At 40.1% G+C, this 12,553-nt stretch overlaps 1 protein-coding gene across 1 annotated transcript in view; it reads left to right on the top strand.

The window, feature by feature from the left end:
• The window catches only part of NSUN7 (NOP2/Sun RNA methyltransferase family member 7), a 71,278-nt gene that overhangs the window by 39,350 nt on the left and 19,375 nt on the right, over positions 1-12,553 (top strand). The window contains 1 exon segment of the mRNA XM_023549838.2: positions 6,190-6,307. Coding sequence (XP_023405606.1) covers positions 6,190-6,307 — 118 coding nt within the window.

Raw genomic sequence — 12,553 nt, 5'->3', positions numbered from 1 at the left:
CTCTAAATTCAGGTGGGATATACTCAAAGTCATACTTTGGCTCTCTTGGATTTAATTTTCTCCAGCTTCAACTTGAACTTGTAAACAAGCTGTTGGTGGTTTGTTCCACAGTCAGCCCCTGGCCTTGTTCTGACTGATGATATCGAGTGTCTCCATCGTATATTTCCACAGATGTACTTGATTTGATTCCTGTGTATTCCACCTGGCGAGGTCCACATGTATAGTCATGGTTTATGTTGTTGAAAAAAAGTATTTGCAACGAAGAGGTTGTTGGTCTTGCAAAATTCTATCATGTGATCTCTGGCATCATCTCTATTACCAAGGCCGTATTTTTTAACTACCAATCCTTCTTTTTTGTTTCCAACTTTCACATTCCAATCACCAGTAATTATTAATGCATCTTGATTGCATGTTCTATCAATTGCAGACTGCAGAACTTGGTAAAAATCTTCAGTTTCTTCATCTTTGGCCTTAGTGGTTGGTGTGTAAATTTAAATAATAGCTGTATTAACTGGTCTTCCTTATAGGTGTATAGATATTATCCTATCACTGACAGCATTGCACTTCAGGATAGATCTTGAAATGTTCTTTTTGACAGTGAATGCAGTATCATTCCTCTCCAGTTTGTCATTCCCAGCATAGTAGACCATATGATTCTCTGATCATAAGTGGTCAATACCAGTCCATTTCAGCTCACTAATGCTTGGGATATTGAATTCGTTCCATTTCATTTTTGACGACTTCCAGTTTTCCTAGATTCACACTTCATACACTCCACATTCTGATAGTTAATGGATGTTTGCAGCTGTTCTCATTTTGAGTCATGCTGCACCAGCAAATGAAGATCCCGAAAGCTTTACTCCAGCCACATCATTAAGGGCAACTCTGCTTTCAGGAGGCAGCTCTTCCCCAGTCGCAGTTTGAGTGGCTTCCAACCCGGGGGGCTTATCTTTCTATAGTATATCAGACAATGTTCTGCTGCTAATCATAAGGTTTTTACTGGCCATTTTTTTCTAGAAGTAGTTTGCCAGGTCTTCTTCTTAGTCTTCCTTACTCGGAAGTGCCACTGAAACCTGTCTACCATGGATGACCCTACTGGTATTTGAAATACCAGTGGCATAGAGAATGGAGAGATGCAATTATAAAGTCTAGATCTCTTGATTTAAAGTCTGAGTAACAAGGCTCTTTAAGTACTTATTATTTTGCTTTAGTCATTCCACTAAAATCTTGAATATCTTATACAACTGCCCGTCCATATGTGGAGGCGGAAATCTTGATGTCTCTGAGAAATTACATAAGGTTTTATTAATTCAGTGCATGTTTATTAAGTGCCTATTCTGGGTCAGACATTAAGCTGGATGTTATATATGAGTGGGAATAAATCCTGACTTCCAAAATCTCAAATGTAAGTTTGTGGATATAGATAATTCAATATATGAAGAAATAGCATACATGAAGTAGAAATAAGGCAAAAAAGTCACAGAGAAGGTCAGCCCTTCTGGTTAGTTAATGCTGGAAATAAACGTTAACTTGAACATGATAGTGTGTGTATGAAATACGTTAGAAGATTAGAAAGTTGTTAGGTAATAAATGTTTATTTGATATATTTTAATTAAGTGATACATTTTGATACATTTTAATTAAGTGAGTATTTAAAGCTTAAAAGAAGCATGAGAAGCAAAGAGATTTTAATGACATAAGCTCTTTTATGATGCCAAGTAAACATAATGTTTGGCATCTCTTGAAATTATGACAGTTTACACTACTGGAAAACATACTGTAAATCAAAGCAGGTTTTATTTACTTTTCCCATAAAAACAATGCTATGTTAGGTAGTTAGGTGCCTAATCAGAAATTTGATTCCAAATTTTGATAGAAATAATTAAAAGATCTGTTTAAAATCAAACATGTAATAAATGATAACTATGCTCAATCTTTCTATTAGTTGTAAAAATAATTTTTTAGTATCCAGACACTTATTGATCACTTATTATATCCCAGGAACCCTGCTATTTACTTTATATGTAGCATTTCATTTAATGCTCTCTAAATCTTTTAGCTTCCTTGCCTTCTTTGAACAGAGTGACAAAGGGGCTCAGGACTTCCTACACCTCTTATCTCCTAAAACCCATACCCTTGCCACTACCTTAAAATTATAACAAGTATATCTCATTGTGCATTTTATACCTATTTATGACAGTAACTTCAGGAAGCCCCAACTCTGTGGTCATACCTTATCTCCTGTACTCTGGTTCAACTTCAGGAAGCCCCAACTCTGTGGTCATACCTTATCTCCTGTACTCTGGTTCCTGTATTTCTCTTCATATCCCCTCATCTGTCCCCATCTCCCACTTTGTGCTCTCTAGAACTTACAGCCCATCATCACCAAGATAAATCCCCTATATTTTAACCTCTTCTTTGAATGTTCCTTTCCTTCTTTCTTTTTTTTTTTTTCTGTAACTTGCCTTTCTCTTGAGATAGTGCTCTCAAGATGGGGGTAGATGTCATCCCTGCTCCTCATTATTCCTTCCCCTGTTTTTCTAGTTACCTGCTGATCTAGGTGCTAGTCATTCTCATTACTTAAAGATTTTAGCTCTTGGCTCATTACTGCTTTCTCCAGCACTACTGCCTTAATTCTTGGTGAGTTCAGTATCTGCATAGATGATCTCCCCATCCCTTGGCCCTCTCAGTTCCTGACCTCTTCTCCTCCAATGATTGTGTCCACTCCCTGACAAGGTCCAGGGTGTGACCTCAGCCTCACTCCTGTGGTCACACCCTGGACCTTGTCATCACCAATGATGGTAACTCCACCATATTCTCAGCGTCAAGCCTGTCATTCTTCCTTTGTCACCCCCGGCCACATTCCCTCTAGTATTCCAATTCCAGAAACCCACTGATTCTATTACATTTTCACTGTCCCTTCTCCTTCCCCTACATGTCCTCATTTCCCTTCTAAACCTTGGTCCTAGATCATTCCCATCAGTATACAAATATGCCAAGCATGCTGTTATTTCTCCTGTCTTAAACAAAAACAAAACATTGAAAATAAACTCTGGATTCCACTTTTTCTTTTAGCGATTGTCATATTCCACTGCTTTCTTTTACAACCAAACTCTTCAAAAGAGTGGTCTATATCCAGTTTCCATTTGCCCAGGCTCTCACCTGGCTCCTTTTTAAATCTTTCCTCTCATTCTTTTTTAAGCCTATTACCATCACGCTTTCAATCCTGCCACTAAACAAAAATGCTGTTCTTAGGAATACAAATGACCCTCATGTTATGTCAGTTCACAGTCCTCTAACTGTAGCAGCTGACGCAAGTTAATCACCTCCTCCTACTTAACAGACTTACTTCACTTGTCAAGATGCCACATTCCTGGTTTGCATTCTTAACTCTCTTGGGGCAAGTGGGAAACCTCCTCTTTTCATCTTCTTTGCGGGAGCGGGGGGAGTTCCCTCTTTCCCCACTCTCTTTAATACTGGAGTATGCCATGGTTCAGGCAAGGAGCCCTGGTGGCACAGTGGTTAAGTGCTCAGCAGCTAACTAAAAGGTCAGCAGTTTGCTTCGGTAAAGATTGCAGCCTTGGAAACCCTATGGACCAGTTCTGCTCTGTCTTATAGGGTTACTATGAGTCAGAATCAACTCATTGGCAGTGGAGGAAGAAGAAAAGGGTTCAGGCCTTGGATTTTTTGTCTGTATCTTCACTTACTCCCTTGGTGATCTCATCCAGTGTTATGGTTTTAAACACCTCTCTGTGGCTCCCAAATTTACATTTCCAGTCCAACCCCTGCCCTGAATTTTTGCCTTGTGTCGCCACCTACTTACTTTCTTGATGTCTTTATTTGGTGACTCATTGGCATCTCTAAGTTATCATGTCCAAAGTGGAAATCCTGGTCTTTTTTATACCATACCTGTTCCTTTTACAGTGCTGCCGTTTCAGTTAATAGCAGTTCCAACTTTCCACATGCTCAGGCTGAAAACTGTGGCATCATCCATGACTTCTCTTTTCATACCCACAGCAAGCCTGTCAGCAAATGGGGTAGGCTCTACATTCTACATATATCCAGAACCCATTCACTGTCACCGTTACCACCGTGTCCAATCCACTATCATCTCTCACCTGGAAGACCGCAATACTCCCCTACAGTGTATTTGTAACACACCAGTTGGAGTGATCTTGTTAAAATATAAGTCATACAGGGTCAGTCCCCTGCTCAAAACCCTCCAGTGGCTACTCCCCCACCTTTTTTTTTTATGGCTTCCTGTCCTAAGCAGAGTGAAAAAATGTCCTTCAGTGGCCTACCAGGCCCTGTACTATCTGGTCCTCAGATCATACCTTCTGATCTCATCTCCCAGTACTCTCTCCTCATTCCCTCTGCTCTGATCAGAGGAGCCCGCCCCTTTGCTCTCCTTGGGCATGCCAGGCCTCCTTCCATTTCAGGGCCTTTATACTTGCTGTTCCCTTGGCTTAGAATATCCTTCCCTAGCTATTTATATGGCTGGCTCCCTAATTTTCTTCAAGCCTACTCACAGTTTGTGTTCTCAGGGATGCTTTCTATGACTACCCCAGTTAAAATTAAAATATTTTTTCCTGGAACTCTCTATTCTCTATACCTGTTTTGTTTTTCTCTATAACATTTATTACCTTCTAATAATACCATGGGAACTCTGGTGGCGTAGTGGTTAAGTGCTACAGCTGCTAACCAAAGGGTCGGCAGTTCGAATCCTCCAGGCACTCCTTGGAAACTCTATGGGGCAGTTCTATTCTGTCCTATAGGGTCGCTATGAGTCGGAATCGACTTGACGGCACTGAATTTGGTTTTTTGTTGTTGTTGTTTAATAATACCATATAATTTCTCTATTTATGTCTTATTGTCTTTCTCACACTACTAGAAAGTAAGCTCCATAGGACAGGGATTTTGTCTGTTTTGTTTACTGATGGGTCTTGAATGCCTAGAACAGTGCCTGGCACTTAGTAGGTGTTTGATATATGAATAATGTGTGAGTTGCCATTTACTTCATTTTACAGATGAAAAAATGTGAGACTTTAGGTAATTCTTACAACAGTAGGAGCCCTGGTGGCTCAGCGGTTAAGCATTCAGCTGTTAATCAAAAGGTTGGCAGTTCTAATCCACCAACTGCTCCTTGGAAACCCTATGGGGCAGTTGTTTTCTGTCCTCTAGGGTCACTATGAATTGGAATCAACTTGATGGCAGCAACTTTTTAAAGAGTATAACAGTAAGTGACAGAATTGGGATTCAAATCTGTCTATTTCTAGAGTCCTTTTAATTAGTTAGAGGGCATTTGTGGTTCAGTGGTAGAATTCTCACTTTCCATACAGGAGACCTGGGTTCAATTCCCGGCCAGTGTGCCTCATACACAGCCACCACACATCTGTCATTGGAGTCCTGTGTGTTGCTATGATGCCGAAGAGGTTTCAGCAGAGCTTCCAGATTAAAACAGACTAAGAAGAAAGGCCTGGTGATCGACTTCCAAAAATCAGCCATTGAAAACTCTACAGATCACAATGGTCCAATCTACAACTGATTTTGGGATTGGTGCAGGACCGGGCAGTGGATAGCTCAGTTGTGCAAATGATTGCCATGAGTCGAGGGCCAACTCAACGGCAGCTAACAACAACATTTAACTAGTTATGTGATACTGCTTGTGAAGGAATGGCTGAAAGTATCGAGTGCATTTAATCTGCAAAAGGCCTCTCAAACGTTCTATCAATGTTTTTATGTGCTGCATTTCCTAGTATATTCATTCCTGTTTGTTACTAGGTTGAAGACATAGATTGCATTTTTAATTCCTGTATAATCCAGTTAGATTTACTTCATTTATTGGCCACAGACTACATCACTAATTCATGCTTTTGTTTTTAAAAGGGAACCATGCAAGCATCTATGGGAATCATTCCTTTCAAAACCTTGTGGTGTTAGTATCAAAAAGATGTTTGGAAATAGCAAACGTGTATAGGGTTGTTGGAAACCCTGGTGGCGTAATGGTTAAGTGCTACGGCTGCTAACCAGAGGTTGGCAATTCAAATCTGCCAGGCGCTCCTCGGAAACTCTATGGGGCAGTTCTACTCTGTCCTACAGGGTCACTATGAGTCGGAATCGACTCAATGGCGCAGGGTTTATAGGGTTGTTGATGGATCATTATAGTCATTGTATTTTCTTTACATATAGTTACTAAAGCTCAAGCAGTTGTTTACTGCACATGTTCGGTTTATCCAGAAGAAAATGAAGCTGTTGTTAAAAAAGCACTGGAATTTCAAGACCCTGGGAACAAAGTACAACCTTACAGGTAAGAAAGGAAAGAATTCTTCTGAAGAACTCAAATAATCAAATATTTTTGAAAGCGAAAAGTTATGATTTTCTAAGTTGTATACAGACATTCCACTTCCTTTTTTTTTCTCTAAATTTTAATATGATCAAATAACCCACCCTTTTACAACTTTAAGGTGGATTCAGTAGAGCCTTTACAATTGCTCAGCACAAGCATTTTCTTGTACATTAAAGACCCTTTTGTTTTTTTTATCATTGTTAAACCTCAAGGTATTTTGGCTTTGACTTGGTTGGTTTCTAGATTAATTGGGCCCAAATTTCATATCCCTGTTTTTAGATACATGCATGCTTCAGTAGAAGAAAAATAAGGATATAAAATATCTGTAGACAGTAAATTCAATGTTTATTATCTGAAAATTTTATACATTTTTTTAGGCTCTTTTAACCTTTGGTACCCACCAGGACTGAGGTAAAAACATCCTGATAACTATAGTAGCTTCTGGGTAAAATACTGCAATAAACTAGGGATAGAGAGGAAGAGTGATAATACTACAATCTGAACCACGGATATCAAGATAGGGAGTAGCTCTAAGAATATATGACACCAGTTAGTTCTTTAAGACTGTGACACTAAGTTAATGTAAAACATGTTCTGAGCTTTTCTTCTAATAAAGTACATTTTTAATATGCATGTAGTTTGCTCTCTCCTTTTAATTTGATATTTTCTCTGTGCTATTTCACAAGTGACCTGTTAGTCACACCTGTATTTCCCTCCTTGCTGGCTTTACTTCCTTATTTAGTAGTTCTTCTAGTTGGCTGCCAACCTCAGGTTCTCTAAACTTCTCAACAAGGCATTAGCTAAATCACCATCTAGTGGCAAAGAGGGTTTTTGCAGGTATATAACAATGAAATCCGTGAATGTGGAATGTTACCACTCTTGATTTGTCAAGTATAAGGCTTCTAAGAATATAATATGGCAAAAGTAGAGGAATATCTGTATTCTATTTCAGAAGGTTTTATTTCAGGTAAGCTATTATTGATTAATCCATATTATAGTATAAAAGACCCAGGTAATATTTAGACACGTCTTAGAAAAGAAACACACACTAATTCATCATCTTCATTGGTTTGGGACTTAAACTCAGATCAGAGAGTATATACTCAAGAAGCTTGTAACTATTTGTGTGGGAATGCTTTGAAAATAAATTATGTATTTCTTAGGGAAGCATACTACATGGCCTTTTAGAATCATTTCTTGATCCCCCAAAATATTAGAATTTATGGTTGAAAGCAGTATTACATATCATCTAGCCTACTCACCTATCTGTTGCTTCAATTTCCTTTTAATATTCTAGGGATATCCAGGTCATTTTGGACTTGAGCCATGGTGATGCTTACCTTCACTCTATGCAACTTTAAACCCGCATTATAAAAACCTGAAACATCACAGAAATATTTACAAAGTAAAACTTTTCAAATCCCATCTTCTTAGGTATAATCACTTTTAAGAGTTTGATTTGTAGTCTGTCAGGATTTTCCAGCACCAAAAAAGTATATGGTTTAATTGATACTGTCAAATTGTCTTCCAAAATATCGCTTCACCAATCCTACATTTTATCAGGCTTTTAAGTCTTTACCATTCTGAGAGGTGAAAAGATGAAATCTTGTTGCTGATTAAGTTTTCACTTCACTATTAATGAGGTTGAGCATGTTTTCCTATTTATTGCCTGGGCAGTGTAATGTGGAGTAATTAAGATTGTTAGTTCCAAAGCTGTGTTTATCAAATATTCCTAAAAATTTTGGGGTATCTATGTCCCCTTCTGTATATTTTAAAGTTGACATCTAATTTTTTATCATAAGTTTAAATAGTTATATATGTGATCATTAAGGCTGTGTGTCACCCTGGCTAGGCCACGATTCTCAGTGGTTTGGCAGTTATGATGTAGTTTGGTAGTTATATAATGATGTAATCACCTCCGTGATGAGATCTGATATAATGTGATAACCTTTATGATGGGAGCTGCTGTGAGTAGCCAGTCAGTTGAAAGGGAATTTTCTTGGGGTTGTGGCCTACATCCAGTATAGGTGGACTTTCTGGCAAGGCTTTTGCTCTCCCTGGATCTTACAGCTGGCTCCTGTTATCTGACCTCCAGTTCTTGGAACTTGAGCTAGCAGCTTATCTGACGATCTTGAGATTTCTCAGCCTCTGCAGCCAGTGAGCCAGAGGCCTGTTGTTTGACTTGCCAATCTTGCGTTCTCCAGCCCCTGCAGCTGTATGAGGCAGGAGAAGCCTTCAGCTTGACCCGTGGACTTGGGACTTTCCAAACTCTACAACCAAGGGAGCCATTTCCTTGATATAAATCTCTCTCTCTGTATATATATATGTATACACACACTTCACTGGTTTTGCTTCTTTAGATAACCCAGCCTAAGACAATATGTTATTTCTGGAATGTTATATTACACGTGTTCTTTAAATATATTTCTATTAAATCCTTGGACCTGCAGAATTATCTCATTCAATTTATGGGAAAATACTGACATGTAGCCTATTTTACAAAACTAGTTCTCATTGTAAAACCAGATTTACCTTGTCAGAAAAAGTCTAACTTTAAGTCAGATAAATAGGTTAATATGTTCTGGTGATTTTCTCCTAAATTTTAATTCTAATACAGATATATAAACAGAGAGAGAGAGACAGAAGTTCATGAACAGAGCTTTGCTGAGAGTTTGATACCTCTTAAATGTTTTTTACCTGAATTCTTCTTGCTTTGCCATGGGACTACCCCTCAGGAGAGCCTTCTTGAATTGTTTTTTATTTACTCTATTTACTGGGATGGTGGGTAGGTGGGTGGGGAGCAGTTCTGCACTACCTACCCTACTGGCTAAGGAACCAAAGTTAGGGTTGTGCCTACTACCGAGTATATTTATTCCAATTATGCGTTCAAGGACTGGGAAATAACCACTGGATGAATCAATCCACTGTGAGCCAGACCTGGGCCAGAAGTCCATTTGTTACTTGCCCCTTTATGCCCCTATTCTAACGGGGGAGAGGTATAATGATGCTCTTATTCTTTGGGTATCAGTGTCAACTAGTATCCTGTGGCCTGCAGTCTTTGAAGTGTTTGGCTATTTTCCTTTCCCTAGAGTACAATGGCCATAATTAGAGGAAATGGCCATAGATCCCTTTGGAAAGCACTAGAGAAATCATTGCCTTGTAAGCTTGCCATAATGTTTTCTTCCTTCTAGAGACTCAGCCACTCTTGCAGGCAGTGGGTTCTGGGTCTGAGGACTGGCCTAGGTCTGGAAACTGGGGCAGTTCCCTCAGCTTCTTGAACATCTGTCCATGATTTCTTTTAATTGTACAGATTGAGAAGCACTGTTGTTAGCTGAAAACCAGGTTCTTTTAGCCATTTCTGTAACTCTGTGGTCCAACTTCTTCCCATCTTCCCTTTGGCTGCTACTTTGGCCTTGTACTCATGATAATCAATAATCACATATTCCTGGCTTCTGATGGCTAATTTGCATTCACCTGGCCTCTGTTTTTCAGAATGCAATTATACTCATTGCTATGAGGCCAGTTCTGCAACGGCATCTCCTACGTTGGCCCTGGCCTGTGGAGGAGCGGCACCACTGAACTCCTTAATGTTACTGGTGCCCCATTTATCAGCACATTCCTTGTTGATTTGGTAAATAAATGGTGTGTCCTCCATGTCCTCCTCTTAACATGGTCCTCTGGTGGGTTTTCTAGCCATAATAGTATACCCATTATAGCAACCCCACTTTTCTGAGTCTTCTAATCCTTTTCGAAATGGCAGCCTAGCATTTCTACCACACTTCATGTGAGCCATTGTGTATTAGTTTTCTATTTCTGCTTAAGAAATTATCACAGATTTCACACCTTAAAACAATATGCATTAACTAGCTCAGTTTTGTGGGTCAGAAGTTGGGCATGGTGTGATTGGAATCTCTGCTGAGGGTGTCACTGGGCTGAATTCTTTTCTGAAGGCTTTGGGGAAAAATCTGCTTCCAAGCTCATTCTTGTAGTGGTAGGAGTAAGATCCGTGTTTTCTTGCTGGCTGTCCACCCACGGCAGCTCTTAACTCCTAGAGGCTGCCTTCATTCCTTACCATGTGGTTCCTTGTGTCTTCAAGCCAGCAGTGGCATGTCAAATTCTTCTTGTGATTCCAATCTCTGACTAATTCTGACATCTCTGACCTCTAGGCTTAGATTTAAAGGGCTCACTTGGTTAGATCAGGCCCACCCAGATAATCTCCCTATTTTAAAGTCAACTGAACTGGGATCTTAATTACATCTGCGAAATCCCTTTGCTGTGTGTCTTAGGCTAGATTTTCTAGAGGAACAAAACCACGTATGTATGTATGTATATATAGAGAGAGGGAGATTTATTTCAAGGAAATCGCTCATGCAGTTGTGGAAGCTGGCAAGTCCCAAATCCGTGGGTCAGACGTCAGGCTGGAGGCTTCTCCTGACTTACATTATTGCAGTGGCTGACGAACACAAAATTGGCAGGTCAGATGGTAGGCTGTTAGTTCATGGGGCTGTGGGAGCTGGTGAATCTCAAAATCTGCAGGTCAGATGGCAGGCTGCTGGCTCATGTCCCACGAACTGAAGATCAGAGGATGACGAGTCAGATGTAGGATCCAGGAAGAGCTACCTTTAACAGAACATCTCTATGTATTGGATGCAGGATACATCCCTAAGGAAACTCCCCTTTCCACTGATTGTCTGCTCACATCAGATCACAAAATGGAGGATGATTACATAATATCTGCCAAACCACTGAGAATTATAGCTGAGGCAAGTTGACACATAACCTTAACCATCACAGTCCACCCCTTGTCAACATGGTACCTGTACACATCTCCTTAAACCATACATCATCTCTAAATAAAGACAGTTATAAAGTTATATTTGTGCCTAGCATGATACAACTAATGTGCGTACAACCAAAAATGCACTAGCCCTGTTTCCATCTTATATTTTATAATAAGTAATGGAATAAGGGAGGGAAGAAAACAAAGATACTTGAGATATATATAGATACATCTATCTATCTACATTTATATGTATATTTATTGTTTTTGAGTAAAACAATTACAGTCCTAATTTCTGCAACTGGTCACATCTTTAGCGGGTATTTAGAACTGTCTTCTTCCGCCACGCATTTTGTATTCTCTTTGCTCTCAGCAAGCACCTCAGCTGGTCATAGCTCTTTGCATGGTGGAGTGACCCAAACCTTCCCTCCTGAAGGGACTGGACCATGTTGGAATTGGGTTGCTATAGTTTTCCATGAACTTTAATCACAGGGCATGGTAGTACTAAGGGATCACCTGCATTTCATATATACTCTTCTTTTCCTCCATTAGGTAATATCAATTTGATTTCCTTTTGGTAATCAGGATCAATCACACTACCCATTATGGTAACTCCCTTCTTTGCCTGTTGATCCAGAGGGATGAGAACCCCAAAGTGGCCGGGTGGCATTCTTAATTCCAGTTCAGTGGAATCAGTGTTCTATTTCCTGGTGGGAGCATTCTTCCCTTTGGAACTAAGACGTCTAGACCCACAAAGCATAGGATCATAGGGACAGGAAGCAAAAATTTTGTGACTGGTTCACTAGGGGTGATAGCGAGTAGTGCCACTTCCATTTCCACCCCTTAATTCCTGGACCCATGAATCCTGGCTATGGGAGAAACAGCACCATATATTGGATGCTGGCTTATAGCATATACAACCTCCTGAAGAACATTGCCCCAACCCTGCAAGGTATTGCCACCTAGCTGGTGCCATAATTGTGTCTTTAGAAGGCCAGTCCATCGTTCTATCAAGCCAGCTGCTTCAGGATGATGGGGAACATGGTAAGACCAGTGAATTCCATGAGTATGGGCCTATTGCCGCACTTCATTTGCTGCGAAGTGAGTTTCTTGATTTGGGGCAATGCTGTGTGAGATACCATGACGGTGAATAAAGCATTCTGTAAGTCCATGGATGGTAGTTTTTGCAAAAGCATTGTGTGCAGGGAAGGCAAATCCATATCCAGAGTAAGTGTCTATCCCAGTAAGAACAAAACACTGCCCTTTCCATGATGGAAGTGGTCCAATATAATCAACCTGCCACCACGTTGCTGGCTAATGGCCCTCAGGAATGGTGCTGTACTGGGGACTCAGTATTGGTTTCTGCTGCTGGCAGATTGGGCACTCAGCAGTGGCTGTAGCCAAGTCTGCCCTGGTGAGTGGAACTC

The sequence above is a fragment of the Loxodonta africana genome, chromosome 5 (genome assembly GCF_030014295.1).
Source record: "Loxodonta africana isolate mLoxAfr1 chromosome 5, mLoxAfr1.hap2, whole genome shotgun sequence".
Classification (NCBI taxonomy): Eukaryota; Metazoa; Chordata; class Mammalia; order Proboscidea; family Elephantidae; genus Loxodonta; species Loxodonta africana.
Note: the sequence above shows the minus strand (reverse complement) of the source record. Positions and strands in the feature narration are given on the sequence as shown.